At 32.2% G+C, this 22,007-nt stretch overlaps 2 protein-coding genes across 2 annotated transcripts; one reads left to right on the top strand and one right to left on the bottom strand.

Moving 5' to 3' along the window:
* Nucleotides 1-2,649: 2,649 nt before the first annotated feature.
* LOC109010944 (gibberellin receptor GID1B-like) lies at nt 2,650-5,261 on the bottom strand. Its single transcript, XM_018991915.2, has 2 exons — nt 4,842-5,261; nt 2,650-4,176 (listed from the first exon to the last, which is right to left on the bottom strand). Exons 1-2 carry the CDS (start codon nt 4,878-4,880, stop codon nt 3,181-3,183), a joined length of 1,035 nt encoding a protein of 344 aa, XP_018847460.1. The 5' UTR covers nt 4,881-5,261; the 3' UTR covers nt 2,650-3,180.
* Nucleotides 5,262-18,670: 13,409 nt separating this feature from the next.
* Nucleotides 18,671-20,639, top strand: LOC109010943 (protein VAPYRIN-LIKE-like). The gene has a single exon (XM_018991914.2). It carries the CDS (start codon nt 18,933-18,935, stop codon nt 20,340-20,342), a length of 1,410 nt encoding a protein of 469 aa, XP_018847459.1. The 5' UTR covers nt 18,671-18,932; the 3' UTR covers nt 20,343-20,639.
* Nucleotides 20,640-22,007: the final 1,368 nt, after the last annotated feature.

Raw genomic sequence — 22,007 nt, 5'->3', positions numbered from 1 at the left:
TTATTCTTCTTATATTTTATGATTATTAATTGATCCCATGTTCACATGTTCATTAGTATAAGGTTTTTTTTTTCCTCTCATGATTTTTAAATGAAAAATGTGTCTAATTTAGATGCTATTGCAACTTCATTTGTTCATGGGAAAACAAAAACAAAAAGAAAAAGAAAATTATTACCGTTAAAGTTGGCAGCAATGTATGATCTTGTACAGTTGTATTGTGTCGAGAGAGTGGCTTGTTTTCGCGTGAATTATTTTTATTTTATCGCTTTCAACAATCTCAAGCGGAAACTATTTATTTATTTTTAAATAAAGTTGGACTTTTGCCAATAGTTGGGTGCCACCTAGACAAGAGAGAGCTTCGAATCTCAATCTTGTGAGTGAAGCACATGAGAAGAAGACTACTTGTTGGACTTTAACGTTGCTTCTTTTGGATAGTGAGATTAGTTAAGATAATTTATAAATAATAATAAAATTATTAATTAAAATTAAATAAAATGAGATGAGATGAGATACTTCTGTATCCAAATGAATAAAAATAAGTTTATTTTTCCTCTTTTTTGTGCAAGTGAAATTTGGGTTTATTGGAATTTTGAGTCGAAATGATTTTTTGTATTTCTCCTCTTTCATGCATCCTCCTTAGATAGGAATTTTCATGTTTGAATGTAAAATAAAAAATAAAAATATTTAACATGCCAATTGATCTCAATGTTCTTTTAACAAATAAAAATAATTAATTATCACATTCTTTCTCATTATAGATTAGCAAATAATTTATAAGAAATTCATCATTTATTTTATGTCGAAATCTTATCTCAACAATATTAAAAACTAAAAGAATTCGTTCAATTTATTTTTATTTCGAAATCCAGTCTTAACGATGTTTATGATTTAATGTTTTTGGCTTATCCATATTGTTCAACTTAAATATTCAAATTAAAAGATAAAGAAAATGACTCATGAAAAGTCATATTATTTTTAAACATAGATACAATATAATAAATCAAATTAAAGAATTTAGTTTTACGTGATGCATCAATGATCATATACATGATTTATGGAGAATAAAACATATTTAAGATTAAAAAAATCGTATATAATATTCTTTTATTTGTTATTCTTAGATAACTTTAGATTAAATTAATGAGGATGAAATGGGTTAAAGTATGGTGGTTTGTTGATAAAAAAAAAAATGGGATTAAGCAGTAATGACGTGTGATGATGGTGTAAACACGAAAACCGCAAGCAATGACCCACAGATTAGATTAATCATAAGAAAGTAAGGTACTGACCAAACAAAATTAAAGATTTTGTACATAATCTTCATTAAAGAAAGGGGCTTTTGTTGACAATGACTTCATTGTGTCGTATTGGGATGCATTTTTCAAAACATGAACAGCTAATTTACAAAGGGACCTGCTCCCACTAAACAATCTCAACAAAGGAAGCTGAAAAGCAGAATTCTAGTAAAGTGATTATTTTTTGCTATTGACAGAAGCAAGCCAAGCATAATTATATATATATATATATATATAGAGAGAGAGAGAGAGAATTGTTTACAGATGATTGCATAAAATAGATTTATAAATTGATGTAACTTCACAAAATCTGTTAGATTTACATTATAATAAAAATAACTTTACGATCTGACGTATTACATCAAGTCACATCAATTTATAAGTTTATTTTTTTATATAATTTCTTTATGATTAAAGTATTCTCTTGGAAAAATACCCAGAAAGTCAATTGAGGACAAGGTTTCGTGTCCTTATCCAGAGCTTAGCTGTTCGACCACTTAAGTGGCCATTAAGCACTTACTTTGAAGCCTTCCCAACAGGCTTAAGTTTCTTAATCTTAATGGATTTCTTTATGTGTTTTTGTTCAGTGTTTTGTTTTTGGTGGGTTATCAAATGTGGTCCCTGATAATCCATCCAAAATTCCCAACCACTACTACTTTGATTGGTTTCCCCCCATCAAAACAAAGCCAATTCCAGGATATGTTATTCATCCCAAACTCCAAAAACACCCACCTATAGAATGAGCATTCAGGTAACTGACAAGAATTAATCAAATTGATGTGGAAAGATCGCAAAGTCCTTGATTTGGACTCGTGCTCAATCATTTTCTCCAGAAAAAATAAACTTAAAATTCCATGCTTGTTTGGTGGACGGGGTTAGGCTTTGGCCTTGGCTTTGGCTTTGGGAAGATATTGGAATTCCAAGGGCTCGACCGTTGTTTCTACACACCACAAAGTAGGTGACTGACCAAGAAAAACACTCTAATATTACCATTTGGTTGTGGCTTTAGGAAACGAATTCGAGGTTTAATCCTTAATGGGATGCAAATAGAAGCAAATATCAAACATCAAAGTGGGATTCGACCATTCACCTTATTTCACTATCATGCACAACAAATGACAGAGGAAAGTGACCCCAGAGCCCCTACCATTTGCAAACCCAAACTTGATTAACTTCCTCGCAGCCTAACATTCTGACCAATAGGAAAGAGTTGCACTTTCATTATGGTCACAACTCGCCATGCTTGGATGCTCATCCGTGGGGAAAAAAGGAAAAAAAGAAAAAGAAAAAAAGAATTGATGGGAAAATAGATAGAAACAGTTCTAAGGATTATAGTTCTACTGGAGAAGGGACATACTTTTAAAGACTCGAAACAAAATCTTTATATAACTAGAACACAAATTGTAATACAATTTCATTACATGATGGATATATTCCAGTTGATGTCCTGAAATTAGAGCTGGCTAATGATATCCATTTACTACAACAGATTGATCAACCACCAAATATTACCCCAATACTCCTCTATTCCCGGTTATCGTGGCTGGAAGTTAATTAGAGTAAGACTTTATCTGGTGGTTCAGCCAAATCCCACAAGAATGAGTTCTGATTCCCCTGAGCTACTGAAAGTGGCCTTCCCTGATTGAATAACTTCATGCCCTCAAAAGACCAGTAATCTCCAGACCAAGAACAACTGATCCCAAGAGTTGCAGAACTCTCAAATTATCACTGAGATTGGCAACAGAGTAAGAAGTAATACTACACAATCATAAAACTACACACCGTAACTGCAAAAGGACAAAAAGAAGAAACAAAGACCCCAAGTGCAATGTCAAGCTTCTGTTATGTATGGGTATGGCTGCTGTAGGTGAGGTTAAGTAGTCTATTAACAGTTAGAATTCACGAAGCTGTTTATCTCGTCCATGAGACAGTAGAAATGGTCATTATTTGGTAAGAAGTAGAACCCGATGGTGGCCTGCTTCAAATAAAGAAGCTTCACGTTTTGGCAAGATTCTTTGAGCCCTTCGACATAAGCCAATTGCCAATCTTGGACAAGATCCAAACCAGCTACCACCACAAGACTTTTAGGAAAGTTGAGACCTTTGAGGCTTTTTCCCCTGGGGCCAAACGGGTTACATGCTGGATGATCTCTATCTTCTCCTTCGGGAAGATAAGCTCTCCAATACCAATCACGGTCTTGTATTGTAACAAAGTATTTACCATCCAATCTCCTTTCTGATTCAGTTCTCATTTGCCCAGCAAACATTGGATGAAGAAGGATGTTTCCTAATACCTCAACTTCTGCCTCAGCTGCCCTCACTGCTACATGATGAGCAATATTACCACCAGAACTATCTCCGGCCAAATATACATGAACCTTGCAATCCCTCCCACTCTGAAGCCACGTTCTTGATTTTACCCACTTAAGAGCAGCCCATCCATCATCATATGCACAGGGGTATCTATGTTCAGGCGACCGGCGATAATTTACAGAAACCACAACAGCCTTGGAGGTGTTGACAAGGCGGCGACAAAAAGTGTCATAAATAGCACTGTTGGCTGAAGAATGGGTGAAGCTTCCACCATGAAAGAAAATTATGACCGGGACAATCTTGGTGGTGCTCAACGGCCTTCCAAGCTCTTCAATGCTCCATTGAGCCTCATTTTCTGGGGCAGGTTGGTATACCCGGTTAAAGAGGCCGGCGGCTCTATCAATATGGTCAAAGGAGAAAACCCCATCAACCGGAATCGTATTGGCAGGGACTTTGCGGTCAAGAAACTCCGCCAACTCACGGTTGAACGTTCCATCAGCACGCCGAAGGAGATTGTAAGCTAGCTTGAAATTTGAGATGAGTACCCATGTATTAAGTGGCACGACCCTCTAAGAAAACAGGAAGAAGAAAGATAGAAAGGATTAAAAATAACATCTACCAATTACAGTTTACAGAATCGTTAAGGCCTAAATTTTAACAACCAATTGATCATATGCACATGACAAACTCCAACATACCCAGAACGGAAAATCATGAATATTAGTAAGGCAAAGGTAGAACCCCACATGAAATTATTGAGCGAGGAAAGAAAAATAGGGGAAGTAGAAAAAAGAAAGAAAAACAAAAGGAGGTATATTCAAATATCTCTCAAAAACCAAGAAGCTTAGTGAAAATTTCCAGCTTTTCACACCAAATCAAACGCAAGTTTATCAAACTTTGGCTTTCCGGAACAAGAAACCAACACCCGAGTTCGAAGAAATAGAAGGCGGAAAGAGATTCAACTAACCATGATCATATCAACTCATTTTATTGAGCAGAGGCCATTACAGATAATAGGAAACAATCCACATTAAAGACCAGACGTCTCACTTGGAACTACTCAACTTCCTAAAAGCCAAAGAACCCAAAGCCAAAACCACCAAGGAAAAATACAAATCGAACAAACCCATCGACCAAAGCATCATATAAGCTCCAGACTTCAAAAATAACAATACATTCGTGAAAATAAAGACACAAGAAGGGAAAGAACAGGACAGTATAAGAAACTAAATACCTTCGATTCATTTTGGTTGACTTCATTACTACCGGCCATTAATCTCTCTCTCCCCCTTCCACAACCCCAAAGATTAAAAACCAAACCCACGAAAAAGGCTTAAAATTCAACAAACCCTTTATTGCTCATACTAACACAATGCTCACAGAGGAACCAAACGCCAAAGGGTCTCTCCGTCTATCTTTCTCTCGGTGGCTTTAGAACCCTTTAATTTTTGTATTTTTTTTATCTTGGATAGATTCCTCGTTTTGGGCCTTGGGGTGCTGAAATAAGAAGGGACGCTAGTTTCTGAAATAATAAGATGGGGAACAGGAAGCGCTCAGAGACGCAGAGAGATCAAAGTATTAGAAAAGAGAGAAAGAAGTACACACCCAGAGAGATAGATAGAGAAAGAGAGAGATAGAGATAGAGAAATAAAAAGCGAGTGATGAGAGAGAGAGAGACAGAGAGAGAGAGAGAGAGAGTTCGGGGGAGGGTGGGGGTGAGAGTCAAACGCAAAGGAACGACGGTGCAGGACGGAGACGAGGGAGACGACAAAGCTGGCGGCCGAATTAAACACAGTACACATTGGTCCCATTATTTATTTATTCTATATTATTTTAATTATTATTTAGAAATTACCCCTTTTTAACAATACTATTAAACAAATATAATTAATAGTAAATAAACATTTTTAATTTCTCGTTTTCCACTTGGGTTTTCTTTTTGTGTGTTGTGACCTGGTTTCGCATGGCTGGCTATTGGCAGGCCTTGCTTTGTGCTTTTCTTTTTTTTATTTTTTTATTATGCATTATTATTCCAAGCAACCTTTTTTTTTTTTTAACATATTATTAATTATTTTATATAATTTTAAAGAGTGTTTGGAGTGTCGAATCTTTATAAACACCTCACATCATGTTTTTTTAACGGACACCTCACGTAATGTTTGATCAAGAGTTTAAATCGCCGGACAAATAATTTCGAATACTATTTTCAATAATAATAACACTTAAAGGTTCCGTTTAGTTATATAGATGAGATAAAATTATCTAATTTTATTTGATTTTAATTAATAATCTCACTATTATTTATAAATTATTTTATTTTATTTTATTATCCAAACAAATTCTTAATTTTAAAAAAATAATAATCACGCTTGTATAATAATTTTTTTATTTTTTTAACTGCTTTAAATAAACTTTATGAATGTAAATACTAAATATCAATAAAAACTAATCAGGAAAAAAGCGACTACTGGGATAACATAGTTAATAACAATACAATACTGATTTTAACTTTTGAACTATGATATAAAATGAATTTCTGTCACAATAATTTTATAAAGAAAAATATGGATATAAAAAAACACTGACTTATAAATCATGATTATTATTCAAAATTTTTATATTGACATAATTAGATATATTTGAAAATAATTTTTAATCCATAATTTTGTATCGGAAAGCTATTTATTTTTATTTGAATTTGAATTTTATTTGAAATTAATTAGAGAATGAAAAAATGACTGTGAAAAAAAAAAAAAAAAAAAAGGAGACAAGGGTTTCCTGCGTGCGGCCGACGCCATGGCACGTGGCGACAAAGGGTTCCGTCTAGGCTCCTTTTTTTTTCGGAAAAAAATTTTAAAAGAGAAAACGCATTCTCTGGCAACTTCCAAAAGCACCCTCCACACCTACACCAAACCCCGATGTTGCCACCGATCACGACACGTGTTTTGTCCTCTAGCGCAAAGCGCGTGACGCATGTTTTTTGTCAGGGCCTGGGGTGGGGAGACCCTTACCTTTCAAAACAAAACAAAATAAATAAATAATGGGTTAATTAAATGAAGAAAAAATATATGGCTCCTTGTCGTATTCGGTGGGACTACAGTACACGTGTCTGCATTATGCAACTCACGTTTCTCTTATGGGTCCCACTTTCCTAAAGTCTTTATTCTTTAAACCAGTTAATACGATGATCAAAACTCATTTTACTGGGACCCGTGGGAACCCAGCCTGATTTGGCGTTGTGCCACTGAGACCTTACCACGTGGTGCTCTAAGCGTGCTTTTTTTAAAAACTTAAAAAAAAAAAAACAAAAATCCTCTTTGGTTTCGGGGGAGTGATTTGATTTGATCAGTCTTAGATTTTTTTTCTGGTCTACATTTGATGTCAGGACCCACCAATGGATTTCCGCCGTTGGTTTTGTTTGATTGGAAGATACTACTCTTGGGGTTATGATGTCGTGCATGCAGTGAAGTTTGATACTTTCTTGAACACTGCTGTCTGATTTGTACTTGAATCTGATCTCTACCGTCTGATGATCTGTACCAACTGTTCTTATTCTGTCTTTGAAGCCGATCAAGACCGTCCAATCCTGTTTGATGGGAAAGTTGCGAGACAAACATACAAAGTAGTACTCCTAGGATTCAAGTACGTAGATGAACCTGGAAAAATCCTTAACCAACTGGACTTCCTCCACACACTCAATTACATTGCCTGTCTTTTACTTTAAGTGTCAAAATTATAAAATATTCTTATTTCAAAATATATTTATATAAAAAGATTATAAAAAAAAAACTGTACATATTTATTATTATTCCTCTTCTTATTGTTAGTGATATATTAAAAATTATGAAAATTATAATTCAAAATTTAAAATTTAAAAAAAAAATTCTTATTAAAAAAATTATAAATAAAAATATAAGTGCATGTGCACTACTTTTAAATTATATCAAACTTAGACAATTTTAATGGAATTATAGTTTAAAGATCACGACAAGATATCTTATCATTCAACATGCTAACTAATTTTCTTCCAATTATTCCATTTATCTATTTGTACAGTCAATCACATGTCAGCATTCTTGATATTTTGACACGTCATCAGTGTCGGAAAATGCTACACGTCATAGATGGACCGATGGTCATGATAATCCTTCCAACTAATCCTCTGTCTAATGACAAAACAACAAGTAGTACTAATCCATAATAAAAATATATATAAATAATAATAAAAAAAAGGCAAAGAAACATAGACTTAAAATATAAGAACAACAACCAATTATTTTTTGGTTGCGCTACTCATTCCACATATTATATATTTATTTTATTTTCATTAAAATAATTATATTATATTATATATCATTCATACACTATATACTTATTAACGAAAGAAAAATATTAAAAAATATGTGATATTTAGTACGTGGGATGCTATCATGCTAAGTAGAATTATTGATTACTTCCCCCACCCACTCTAAAAAAAAAAACAAAAAATTCTTGGATCACCAAGAGAGCATCATTATTAGCATATGTATAATACAAAGATTAAAAAAAAAAATCCAAGAAAAAAAAAGGAGTAAAATAATAGCACGCTAGGTAGTGCTTGTATATTTGGAAGCATGTGTTGTCGTATGTGAAAGAGGAGAGGAAGGAGGTGGCTAAAAGCATGTGCCACACTCATCCAAACTACACCAAAACGTTTGTATTGCCGTGTAGCTTACTACTTCAACCTTATCTCTCTCTCTCTCTCTCTCTCTCTCTCTCTATCTAAAGGGTCTAAGCTCCCCTTTTTCCATCTTCTTTTTTGTTTTTTTTTTAACTTTTCTTTTCTATCTTTGTGTGTGCGTGCCTGTGGTGGGAGTCTCTGTCTGTCTGTCTGTCTGCATCTCTCTCTCAGCTCTTGTGTTGTGATTGTTGTTGAATAAAGGAATTTTGTATTTTGTGTTGGGGGTGAAGTTTAAAATTTGCCTCTCAAGTAAAGGAGAGGCCCACCATTGGGTTTTGGCTTTTTGTGCATTAGGTCAACAACTAGGAACGAACACCTTTTGGCTTCTTCTGCTTATTGGGTCAATCCTTCCCAAGTGGCAGATAAAAAGGAAAAGGAAAGAAAAACAAACATATATATGGCTTTTATTGATTGTGTGTTATCTTCTGTAATTCTCGATTCACAAAATTTCAAACCAGAAAAAAAGGCAGTGCTGATTGACACATCTATGTATATCCTCCCACTCTCTCTCTCACTCTCTCTCAAGACAACATAAAAACAAAGAGATTGGTTTTTTTTTTAAATATTTTTATTTTCAACTCAATTTCAATTGTATAATGGATGATAAATCCTATCAAGTTATAAATATAATTTATTATTTTAAATTAATTTAAATATGATTCATTAAATTAAAATAAGTTAGACTTTCAAACTTTAATACGATTCATTTAAATAATAGTTAATACGATTCATTTTAACTCATTTAATAATTAATTCTAAATAAATCACCACGACACAACTCATTTAAACTTATTTTATATAAATATGTTGAACTGACTCGCATAACCTATTTGATATAATTAATATAATCTCACATAAAAGTTAAAATTTATATTTATTATTAGCTATAATATCTCCAAAAAAATAATAAGGCTACCTAATAAAAAATATATCAACATTTTTTGAATTTTAACCAATAATAAAACTAATATTACAAAAAAAAAAAAACCAATATTACAAACTCAATAATAACATATATGAGTATAAATCTAAAATTATAATTCTAATAATAAAAACGTGATCATAGGGAGAAATACAAATATTATAATATAATAATAATAAAATTATAATTTTAAAATAAAATTTAAATATGTTATTTCGAATTAAGTAGATTGATCCGTTTATTAATCGTGTCTAACAAATTAACTCGTTTTGACTCAAGCCTATTTATATTAAATTCAAATCTATTAATTTTGTAACGTAAATTCACAAATCGTATCACATATTATCATCTCTAATAATATGCAATGCGTAGAGAGATATATTCTCCCTGCCGACTTACAAGTAGGAACAAAATAAAGAGATTAGTTGGGGTCCCTTTTATATTTTATCTCAACAACGAGAGTCCATTAAAAAAAAAAAAAAAAAAAAAAACCGATGTGAGAGTAGAGCTATTGTATTGATTACATCTTGCATGCGAGGCTTGTCGGTGGGGCGAGACGAAGTCTTATAATTGTGCACCCTTTTTTTTCTACAGAATTCATTTGGATGAAAGGAATTTAAAATGTTGAATTAATTAGCATTTTTTTCCATCCACTTCTATTAAAATTTGTTAATTAATCTAAAGCCAGCAATTTAATTAATTTTATATAATTTTTTTTTTTTTTACATATATAATATATAGATCGAAATTTATTCTGCAAGAGTGAATCCGAAGAAGGTTGTCGGCATATTAAAAAAAAATAAAAAATCTCAATCTACAACGAAGCTGCTTATGTATTTGAAACCATGTGAAAAACTTTCAAATTATGACGCAATTGCCACAATATATATGACTTCTCCATTGAACACTTTTGATTCAAATTGCACAAGGGAATTAGATATATAGTATTTATATTTCTCCATGAGAGTTTGCTTCTACTTTATGCATTTTTCAATAATAATAATAAAAAAAAAAAAGCAAAGGAACTTTTGAGAAGACACCAAGATTAATAATTTACATATGTTGGCAGCATCTGTATATATAGTTCTTTTACTGGCGATGACATGAACATGATATATAGTTGTTTTTTTTTAATTTAATTTATTTATTTTGGCTATACATGATATCGTCTTCACATCAATCTCCTTATCTTTTCAGCTCTTTTTTTTTTTTTGCCCTAATGCAATAATAATATTATACAGTTTTTTTGTCCGATTTTAGAGGGGAAATAACGTGAACTGATCATCACGAGAGAAGTGTAGTGGGAATATTTTTATATATATATATAGCGAAGGTTTTGGAAGGTGATGAAGGCGATATAATAAGTGAATATTGACTTGATGAGTTCTTGAAACCTTTTTCACGTACATGAATTTATTTGTCTTGGCGTGCCGAATAATTTTTTTTCATTAACCAATATCTTATGATCTTATTATACTGTTTTGGCACATTTTACAGATAATAATAACAATATATAAGGAACAGAGCTAATTTATAATACTACGGTTTTTAAAGGGGTCAAAATTGGATTTTTTTTTTCTTTTTTTGAGGGATCATCATTATAAGAATTCCTCTTAAATTTATATTTATTAATATTTTTATTATTTATATTTATATTTTTTATTATTTTTGGAAACAAAACAAATAAAAGTCTCCTATATATATATATATATATATATATATATATATATTTTTTTTAAATTTGGTTGCACAAAATGTTGTCTATGGGTTCCCTCGGCGTTCAATAGGTTACCTTTTTCTCAAAAGAAAAACAAATAAAGTAAAGGTACAATGAATATGCGGTACTCTTCGATGATTGTCTTCGTTTTGATTTAGAGATAAGTTGAGATGAATTGATATGATTTGATATAAATGAAATAAAATATTGATAAAATATTATTTTAAATATTATTATTATTTTAAAATTTTAAAAAATTAAATTATTTATTATCTTTTGTATGAAAATTTAAAAAAATTATAATAATAAAATGAGATGAATTAAAATAAATTAATGTGAATTTCAAATCCAAACGAGACGGCACCGTGAATTAATTAATTCAAACACCTACAAACAATTAATGCAAAGACCACCAAGCTTGGTAAATTGCATGTGAGGTATTGGGTGATTAAGTGCATATTTATGCATGGGTTCTTTTTTTAGGTAGAGTATTAAATATTAATCAGATTCCCTCTTAACTTGGCCTTGAGCAAACAAGTACCACATGCGTGTCTAAATTCATCTCCACATATTTTTCTTATCACCATCCATTAATGCTATTTGAGGTCACAACTTTCAATTATACTTTTAATGCTTCAAATCAGCAGAGAGAATAGGCATGTGTTGGCTACACATATAGGCGATGTATAGTGATAGCGTTATTATCCTCTTACTACCTATTTATTACTTATCTCATAGGTGATAGATCTGCCTTTTTTGGTGTTGTGGAATAGGGAGAGATTGGCCGCAACTGGAGGTGAGTTGAGAGCCATGGAAGTAGGGATTGTCGAATCTGACCACGTAAGAGTTTATTTAAACTCTATATCTCCCACATACATATATCTTGATGAGTTTGAAATAGTTCAATACTTATCACTTAATTGGTGAGTCATAATGAGATAAGATTAACTTTATATCTAATCATAGTGAGACACAAAGTCTCTAAATTTCTTGATGGTCAAAAGTTTATAAATAATACTGAGGGGTTAAGGATTCTTATCTATAATATTATTGTGCCTCTAGCCATTGAGAGATACTCAGAAGTAAAGTTGTTAGAGTAATCATTCTCTAATAGTTAAGTCAGATTTTTCATCAAACTGAGATGGATAAATGTACGTCTTTTAACTGTTATTATTTTATTATCATGGATCATATAAGATCGAAGATTCAATTATTAATATTTATATTAAAATATTTAACATGTGATATCAGATAGAGGTTACAAATTTTTTTTATGATCTCGACAAAGTAGATTACAAACATATAAAATATGCATCTGTGATTTTATATGACAGTGACTCTCTCGGTTTGTTTTTTCTCTCTCTTTGGTTTGAGACAAGAACATATGCTGCAATTCCTCCCAGTCCAAGAATATGGACCGGCCAAATTATTATATTATACTATATTATTATTTTAATATTATTTATTAAAAAAAAACTGAAAATAATTCTTTCTTTCTCTTACCTTTTAAAACACATACTTTATTATTTAATAATTGTATGAATTACCTAAAGTTGAATTATGGCTATCAGTAATAAAATCTTTAATTACTGTTTCTTATGGATTTTATTGTTTCTTATGGATTTTATTTGATGGTATATAGGCCGTATAAATATATGAACTTAATTTTGGAAGGAAAAATCACTAAACTCCATAGTAAAGATGGATATGATGGAATGAACAATTTTGTGTGTCAAGATTACTTCTAAAAGAGAATTTTGATGACACTACTAGTTCATCCATCAAAATAAAGTTGGAGTGAATAATTTGTGTATCAAGATCTACTCTCAAAGGAGTATTTTGATTTTCTAAGCTCAGGATGTGTGTTAATTTATATAAAAAGAAAAAAAAACAAATATATCGAGAAAAGACGGTAAGAGGAATAGATAGTTTATTGAGATAATACATATAGACACATGTAAATATTTTTCTCTATAATATTTGATAGATATAAGTATTTCATTATTTTTATAGATGATTTTCATGGTATGAATGTATCTATCTGCTACATGAGAAGTCTTATACCATTAGTAACTCTTGAGGTACTTCTCATGGGGAGGAATTGCAGTTAGATAGAAATATGAAAATCATTGAATTGGATTAAAGTAGTGAGTGTCATGAAAAATATTATGAGTCAAGTCATAACCGTGACTTATTTTGTTAACATCTTGAAAAGATGTGCAGTAAAATTATTAAAGATTATAACATATATCTTAAATTGTGCTCCTAATAAGTAGTCTTAAAGATTTATGTTGAGTTATGGAGTGATATATGATGCTTGATTTAAAGTATATATATATGTATGAATAGTCAATCTAAAGTAAGATTTTACAATCCAAATGAAAGAAAGTTGAATCGTAATATATATATATATATATATATATATATATATATATATGTGAGTTCAATTCTCTCACAAAAGTGAAATTGTGGAATCAATGGTTTAGCTCTAGGGATTTGTTAGGTGTTGGGGAAGGAAGAAAGCAAGTTGAAAGATATGGCAAATAAACTAGATGTGGTGGAGGTTAAGCTAAGGTTAGAAAATGACAAGGCCAGCCAAAGAGTATTATTATTTTAGATATAAATGGGGATTGTTTGAACATCGCAATCTCCTCTTAATGGGATGATTGAATGAGTCAGAGATCATAATAGAAATGAGGATTGGGATGTCGAAGGAACATTATAGTGATAAGAAACAAAAAAGAAAAAAGAAAAGAAAAGAAAAGGATTGAGGAGGGGTAGAGAGATGAATGATGATATCCATGACGAAATGGTGGGGAAGAAAACGACCGTGGCGAGCATCATGTGGTTCCCCCTGTTGACTGCACATTTCCAAGATGGGCGCTGCGCTTTTTCACATGATATCTGCACTCGTCCGCGAACAATCTCCCATGCCATACATGGAGGATGGAGCAACCCTTACCCACCTCTCTAATTTTGCACTATCTTTTTTTTTTTTTTTTTATAAAGAGACTGCATGATATTTATATAAATCATTACTCATATATATATATTTATTATAATAATATGACATTATTTATTGAATATTGAATTTTTAAGTTTTAAAAAATAATTTTTTATTATAATAGTTGATGAGCAATGCCATGCACGCACGTAAGAATATAATATAATAAAATATAATATAATTTTGGTATATATAAATCATATATAACTTAAATATTTTATAATTTTATTCGTAATTTAGAGCATATAATTTGAAAGAAAAATCCGATGATGAATGTTGGACGAAAAGTAGGGAAAATGTGTTGGTCAGAAGTAGTTCATAATTTTGCAGGAAGTGAATAAGATAGTTTGATTTACACAGCATAGGTCTTGGACTTTAGGGTAGGCTACCCACTTGGCCTAGTCGACGTTGGTCAAATTCGGGACTGACTTTACCAATAATGGAACTCCCTCCCTCTCCTTCAAATGTATTTGATTTAAATCTATTCAACTCCCTATGCCAAGAAAGTTAAAGTCACATTTAAATTTATATTTTAATGGATTAGTCGATAATATAATTAAAAATTATTATAAAGAGTAAACAATGCTTATTTCCATTTACCAATACATCACAACTAATTTGTTTCTTTATTTTTTATAGGGTCAACAAAGTCAGATCTTATACGACCAAAATCCTTTTATTTATTCGCATAATATTTAAAATTGTAAATTAATGGCCCAACACTACAATACTACAATGATTATTTATAGGGGTTGCAATTTGTATTCAAGTGTTGTGTTTGTATCGTGTTAAGTTCTGTACTTTTAACTATATGGATCAATCCAAATACGACTCATTAAGTTAAATGGGTAGACCTTCAAATCTTAAGATGATCCATTACAATAATAGATCGCGTCATGTCACTCGTTTTGATCCGTTTAATAATTAATTAGGAATGACTCAATAAGATACAACTCATTTCAACATGTTTTATACAAATATTTTGAAGTAACCACATATCTTATTTTACTTGATTAATATAATTTCACATAAAAGTTAAAATTTATATTTATTAATACTAGTTGCCACAATATCTTAAAAAAAAAAATACTATCTACTAATAAAAAATATCAATGTTTTTCAAATTTTAACCTAGAATAAAACTAATATATAAATCCAACAATAAAAAATATGAGCATAAGTCTATAATTACAATCTCAACAATAAAAGCATAAGCATATTGATAAATATCAATATTACAATATGACAATAATAAAATCTCAATTTTGCAATAAGATTAAATACCGTTTATGAATCGTGTCTTAATAGGTCAACTTATTTTTATTTGAACCTATTTATATCAAATTCAAATATGATAATTTCGTGTCGTGTTTGTATTGGATTCATGGATCGTATTAAATATTGCTACCCCTACCAGGATAGATGTAATAATATTTCACAAAGGCCGATTGATTTGGACCACGAGACCGTGAGAAGGCCCACCCAAACATGTGTGATGTCTCTTGTTGGGTCCCCAAAAGTACAACTCGAAAGTGGTTAGGCAGTCCTTTCCTTCCACACAGCCCAAATCCGTAGTAATTGTCTCTAAATAAGATCACGTCAGAATATGATAAAAGGAAGATGGTTAAAAACTTGCTGAATTACATTTTTCTATGTTTAATCAATTTAATTAAAATAAAAATTAGATTCAAAGTAAATTTTTCAACATAAAAATTAAAAATAGAACTATAAAAATAGATAAAGAGACATACTAATAGATAGCTTTAAGCTTTTAACCTAATTTTCTACTAAAATAATAGAATCTTGTAAACAAACAACATGAGGTTTATTTATAATTTATTATTGTATTAAATATAAGATGTTTAAAATTATTTTTCTGATTTTTTAAGATGATTGCTTACCAAATTTTGTCTTCAAGAATTATTACCTTCAATCGGTAAAATGGTTAATCCTGGTGCCGTTTGGAGATACAAATTAAAAGTTAAATAAAATATTATTTTTTAATATTATTATTATTTTGAGATTTAAAAAGTTAAATTATTTATTATATTTTGTGTGATAATTTAAAAAGATTGTAATAATAAAATGAAATGAAATAAAATAAAACACTTTTATTATTCAAATGGGTCTTCGCATTCTATATTCACGTTGAGATTTGTCACTGTTCAGGGAGTATCCCAAAAGGTCACACGCATGGAAAAGGATAGAGAGATAATAGTTTTTATTTACAACTTTATTTTAAATGTAAGGCATTTTTATAAAATGGGATTATAAAAATATCATAAACTTAATAAAACAATACTCTTCCATTTAAAATTAAGATATAAAAAAATTAAAAATAATTCTCTCCTTGACATTATTCACAATGAAAAATTCATAAAAAAATGAAAAATTTGTAGTTATTCTTACAAATTGAATGGATTTATCAATCGGACCCAACTAAAATTCAGAAATCCAGTAAAACCTAGTCGAGTATTCAAATTTCGTATCCACCTTCTATTTAGATGTGGGTATATTATATAATACGGATACCAAGTTTATACCCAATACTTGTAATGGAATACGGGTATCAACTTTATACTCGGTTCCTGTAATGGTTTCACATTAAAAAAATAAATTGACTCATAAAGGAAACGAGGTTTAGATCTTCAAATGGATGTCGTTTTGTATTTATAGCACTTCTCTTTAAAACGATTTTTTGACAAATCTAAATATTGGGTATAATCGGGTATTCGAATCTGCATCCAAATTTACATCCTCACCCACAGCCTAGACTAATCACACTTCTACATATCTCGAACTTTAGTTAGGCCAATGCCTTTCTTTGTAAGAGTAGCTAGAGGCTGAAAAAATCTTCATTGAAATTGAATTTTTTAAATCAAACTCGAATTAAGCATAACTCTTCATTGAAATTGAAGATAGTTTTATAAAGTTCAAAAATTATTTTTAATTCAGTAACACGATTACATTAATTAGTAGTAAAATGAGTTATAAAACAGGTTTGAAAGAGTCCCATTACTCAACATCAATTGTAAAATACATATTGGAACTCTAAAACGAATACAAAAGATGATTGGAAATCAACAAGAATTGCCTAAAATCAGTAGTTGACCATAAAAAAAATTAAAACTAGTGCAAGAGAAATGATTTGTATAAATTCTAAAGAAAAAATCTTACAACCTCTTACTATTCACACAACCTCCACACACCACATATTTTTTAATTTTTATTATTTTTTTCTTTTATTAAATATTTAATATATGAATAATGAATAGAAAAAATAAATTATTTTAAAAATAATAAACTCAAAAAAAAATTAAAAAAATTAAAATTTTAAAAAATATGGTGTGTAGAGATTGGGGAGGTTATGTAACATTGCTCAATTCTAAATATACAAGTCTCATGCAAGTTATTATAAAAACGTGAATCTTATGTTAAAAAAGCGTATAAAAATTTATTTTTTATTAGTTGAGTCCATTTTTTTTACAAAAGACTTATATATAATTTGTCTATTTCAAACTTATATTTAACGTTACTCTTAGTCTAATAGATTAATATAAAAAGAATAAAAGAGCGTCGTTTAGTGCTAGGAAGTAATCATCCAAGTCTCCATCTTTGTGTTTGAGGTGGCCCATGGAGAACGATATTATGGGTTCACAATATTTATAAATAATCAATTGAAAGTTACATGTAGTAATTAATATTTTTCATCACTTTTTTAAGTTGTCATGTTTATATATATATATATATATATATATATATATACACACACCTTATCTTATGCTACATTATTATATGGTTTCAGTTTTCACAGCTACTGAAATTTGTGTAAATACTCTCTCCATGTCTCCAAAATGGGTTTTCAAAAACCCAATTTTCCAAACAAAAAAAAAAAAAAAAAAAAGAAGAAGAAGAAGAAGAAGAAGAAGAAGAAAAAAAAGAGTGAAATTTAATGAATCCACTATTTTGACATGTATAACAAACAATTATTTCAATCATCTTCTTTCCAAACATCTTCTCAATAAAAATGGTGACCATTCTTATCAGCACAAGTATTCAAAAAAAAAAAAAAAAAAAAAACGGAGAACTCCAATTTTCTATCAAACAATCCTACGTTGAAAAATAAGATTTTTTTTATAATTTTTTTATTATTATTTTTATCTCAAGTAATTTTATAAACTTTTTAAAACATAAAGGCCTCACAATATTTAACCCTAAGATTGGTATTAGTAACCAATAACATTTAATATTTTAATGTTAATATACTAAGAAGTGTTTGATACGATAATTCATGATTGAGGCAAGTAACAGATGATATTCAGAAGATTATGGGAAGATACCCGTCGTGGCTTATGAAATGAAAAAAAAAAAAAGAAGGTGTTTGATACAAAAAGATTATATGTCCAACGCACGCACGAAGCATTTCAAGGATTTTCCATTTCCCAAAAGATTATCGAAAATTATTATTCTTTTTCTTTACCATTCGAGCATGCTACTGAGAGCTGCCTGTTTCTGACCGTTCTAGAAAAGTAAACGAAAAGCAGGTTGTCACGGTCCACCCTTGTTCGACTGGAGAAGAAGTCGTTGATCTTTCACCGACCTATATAGCTTTGGATCGTTTCGTTTTTGTTTTTTTTAATAAAAGCGAGAGTACGGAGTACCTCGTCTTCTTGTCCTGTTGAATGGTAGTGTTATGTAGTGCACCTTCAAACATGCCAAGAGTTAAAAGGATTAACGGCTATTGACGCTTTCAGTTGTCCATTCTCCCTCCCTCCCTTCACGTCCTGACCAAACCCATCAAATTATCAGTAGATTAATCCATTTGTTAAACCCCATTGAAAAGACTCCTTCTCGTCTCATCTGCACCAAGCACGCAAAACCACCATCCCCCCCAATTCCAATTTTCCCTAGAAAAGGAGCGAACTTATCCCAGAAACAGACAGGTTAGGGTGAGGATTCACCATGGACAGACTGGTGAAGCCTGGCGTGAAAGAGGTTGAGTTGGCCTTCAAGCGAGGCCAAAAGTGTACCACCACGTTTCGGCTGACCAACCTAATGCACACCATGGCCGTGGCGGTATCCCTAAACACCACAAACCCCTCCGTCTTCTCTTTCTCCCAGCAATTCTCTGTAATCCCACCTCTCTCTTCCTCATCGTATTCCCTCGCTTTCTCTCAGACTTCCGATCAACCCCCTCTCTCTTCCCCTCCTGATGTCATCACCGTTCGATCCTCCATTCTTCCCACCGGCAAAGCTCACCAGGACGATCTCCGCCGTCTGTTTGCCAAGCCTGGACCCCACGTTTTCCGTGACGCCATCATACCCATCAACCTTGTGGGTTCCCATGTTGCCGAATTCCTTATTTCCCACCATGCCCAGATCCCAGAGACCGATGTATTTCTCAACAAAGCACTTTCTGGGTGTACCGACCCGCAGCTCACAGACTTGCTTAGAGCCGCAGTAGTATATGGATCTGCAAATTTGGTCAACGATTTGATTGATGCTGGTGCTGATGTGAATGATAAGGATTCAAATGGACGGTCCATGATTGGATTGGCTATTCGTGCTGCTGATCTTGTTATTTCGAAGGTTTTGATAGCTTCTGGTTGTAAAATTGACAATTCGGTTGACAGAGTTTTGCACGAGGCGGCGGCCATAAATAGAGTGGACTTGATGGAGGTTTTGTTTGCAGGGTTTGGAGATATTGATGTGAATTCCGTTGACTCGGATGGCCGGACGCCGATCCATGTGGCTGCGGTCAGGGGTTTCGTTGAGGGGATAAGGTTTTGCGTGCGTGTTGGTGGGAAAGTTGATGTCTTGGATTGTAATGGCTGGAGTCCACTGCACTATGCCGCAGCGGAAGGGCATTTGGAGGCTGCGCAGTGTTTGCTGGAATACTCAAATGCCAAGTATGCGCTGAATAACGACCGGAAGACTGCTTTTGCGCTTGCCGTAGAAAATGGGCATTTGCATATGCTGGATTTGTTGCGTTTGGGTGATGTGTTGCAAAGGGCGGCGAGGGTTGATGATGTTCATGGACTGAAGAGTTGTCTTGCGCAAGGGGCAAACGTGAATGGAAGGGATCAGAATGGTTGGACGCCTCTGCATCGAGCTGCATTCAAGGGTAGGATTGAGTGTGTGAAAATGTTGCTTAACCATGGTGCGCATGTTGATGTCGTTGAGGATGCCGGATACACGCCATTGCAGTTTGCGGTCGAGGCGGGGCATGTGCAGGTTGCATTGCTATTGGTTACTCGTGGAGCTAAAGCAAAAATGAAGAATTTCGAAGGTGTGGTTCCTTCGGATTTGGGTTGTTTCAAGAATCACCCCTCTCTTGTTCAACCTCAGTGTAATGAGCAAGAACGTGCTTGAATGGAGGAGGGGATCTTCTGCTTCTTGAACTTTGTTATTGTATTCAGCAATGTGTATATAGTGTTTTTGTGATTTCTCTCTGTACATCGTGAATGTTTCACTGAATGACCGGGGAGAAAGAGAACGTGTTGTGTTCCACCAACAGTCAAGGTGTGCATCTGTTTTAGATAAGAGATCATATGGCCCTTGAATTTTCAATTCAGTCTAATGTATACTTTCAGGATTAAGTTCGCGACTCCTCTGTAATCAAGTTGAGGCTTTTATTTCAATGTTGGAAACGTATTCTCTTGCTTGCCTGCCTTGATATTTTGTTCTATTTCGTATTGCTAGATGTATTTTCGATTGTTGGTCTCCTGCAAAATGTGTTCTCTGAAAAACATAGCATATCTGAAAGACTGAATGGATGGGATGGGTATTGATCTTGATTCTTCATCCCGACTTAATTGATGAAACTTCTGTTATTGCTTTAGGCTGTATTTGATGGCTCAGTGAATTGTTGCACAAAAATGAAGGGAATGTCAAAGACAAATTTGGCCGAACCCCAATACTAGCTAGTTTGGGGCCATGGTCTTAATGGGATGCCATCCTTGTATTGTATTGCATTCATTGGTTTCGTTTGTGTTTATGTTTATGTTTTTACATTTCAAGGGTCTGTTGAAAGTAGCATATTTCTCAGATGATTATTCCAATTAATGGGTCATGCATCCACGCTCAATTGAGCTGCTGCACAAGGTTATGATTTGATGGATAGATAAGAGAGTCAAGAGATTAGGAAGGAAGGGAAAGTAGTGCAAAGTGTGTGCGTCTGCAAAAGGGAACTGGGTTTTGGCATAAATCTTATAGGAATGTTCCAACTTCCACCTGGGTGATAGTGTTTCTCTGAATTTGGGCTGCGAGGTACCAAACTGGGTCTAGTGTACAAACATGAGTATGTCTGATCAGTTATTTAAGATATATCACATCAACATACGTAATTCACAGAAGTAGAAAGAAAAAAACATTACTCCAACCAGAAAAGGCATGGCGACTAGCCAAACAAATACCCAACAATCGATGCAGTGTGATTTGATATATGAGAAATGCTAGGTAGACCTTGGAGCACCCTTGATATATTATGACTTGGATTTGAACTTAACTTTACATGTATATACGAGAAAGTAGAGAATAGAGATGGCTTGTGAGGGGACAATGACATGTATACCTTTTTCTTTAACAAAAAAACCCTTCTAAATTACAACTATTCTACTACTCCACCAAAGATATCGTTTCTAAACAATATCGAAGAAATAAAAGATCATGTTTGGATTTAGAGATGAGATGAGACGAGTTGAAATAGTTTGTGAATAGTAATGAAATTTGTGAATTGAAATTTGTGAATAAAAATGAGATGAGTTGAGATGAGATCACCTCTCAATCCAAACTGCTCGTCATGTGCCTTAACTAGATCATGTTTGACTAATTATATTTGCAAAAAGATGTCTCTTCATAATGCATAGAAAAGAAAATCCTCTGTTTTTGTTGTGATTTTTCATTTCCATAAGCAAGCACAATTAAGCTTGAGCAGTAAATACCAAACGTATTAAACACTGTCTTAAAGGGTTTAATTTAATTCCTGATTATCCATCCATAAGATCGAGTAGACTCTTCAAAATAACGAAGTTTCTT

Source organism: Juglans regia, chromosome 11 (genome assembly GCF_001411555.2).
Source record: "Juglans regia cultivar Chandler chromosome 11, Walnut 2.0, whole genome shotgun sequence".
NCBI lineage: Eukaryota > Viridiplantae > Streptophyta > Magnoliopsida > Fagales > Juglandaceae > Juglans > Juglans regia.
This window is presented reverse-complemented; position numbering and strand designations above follow the sequence as displayed.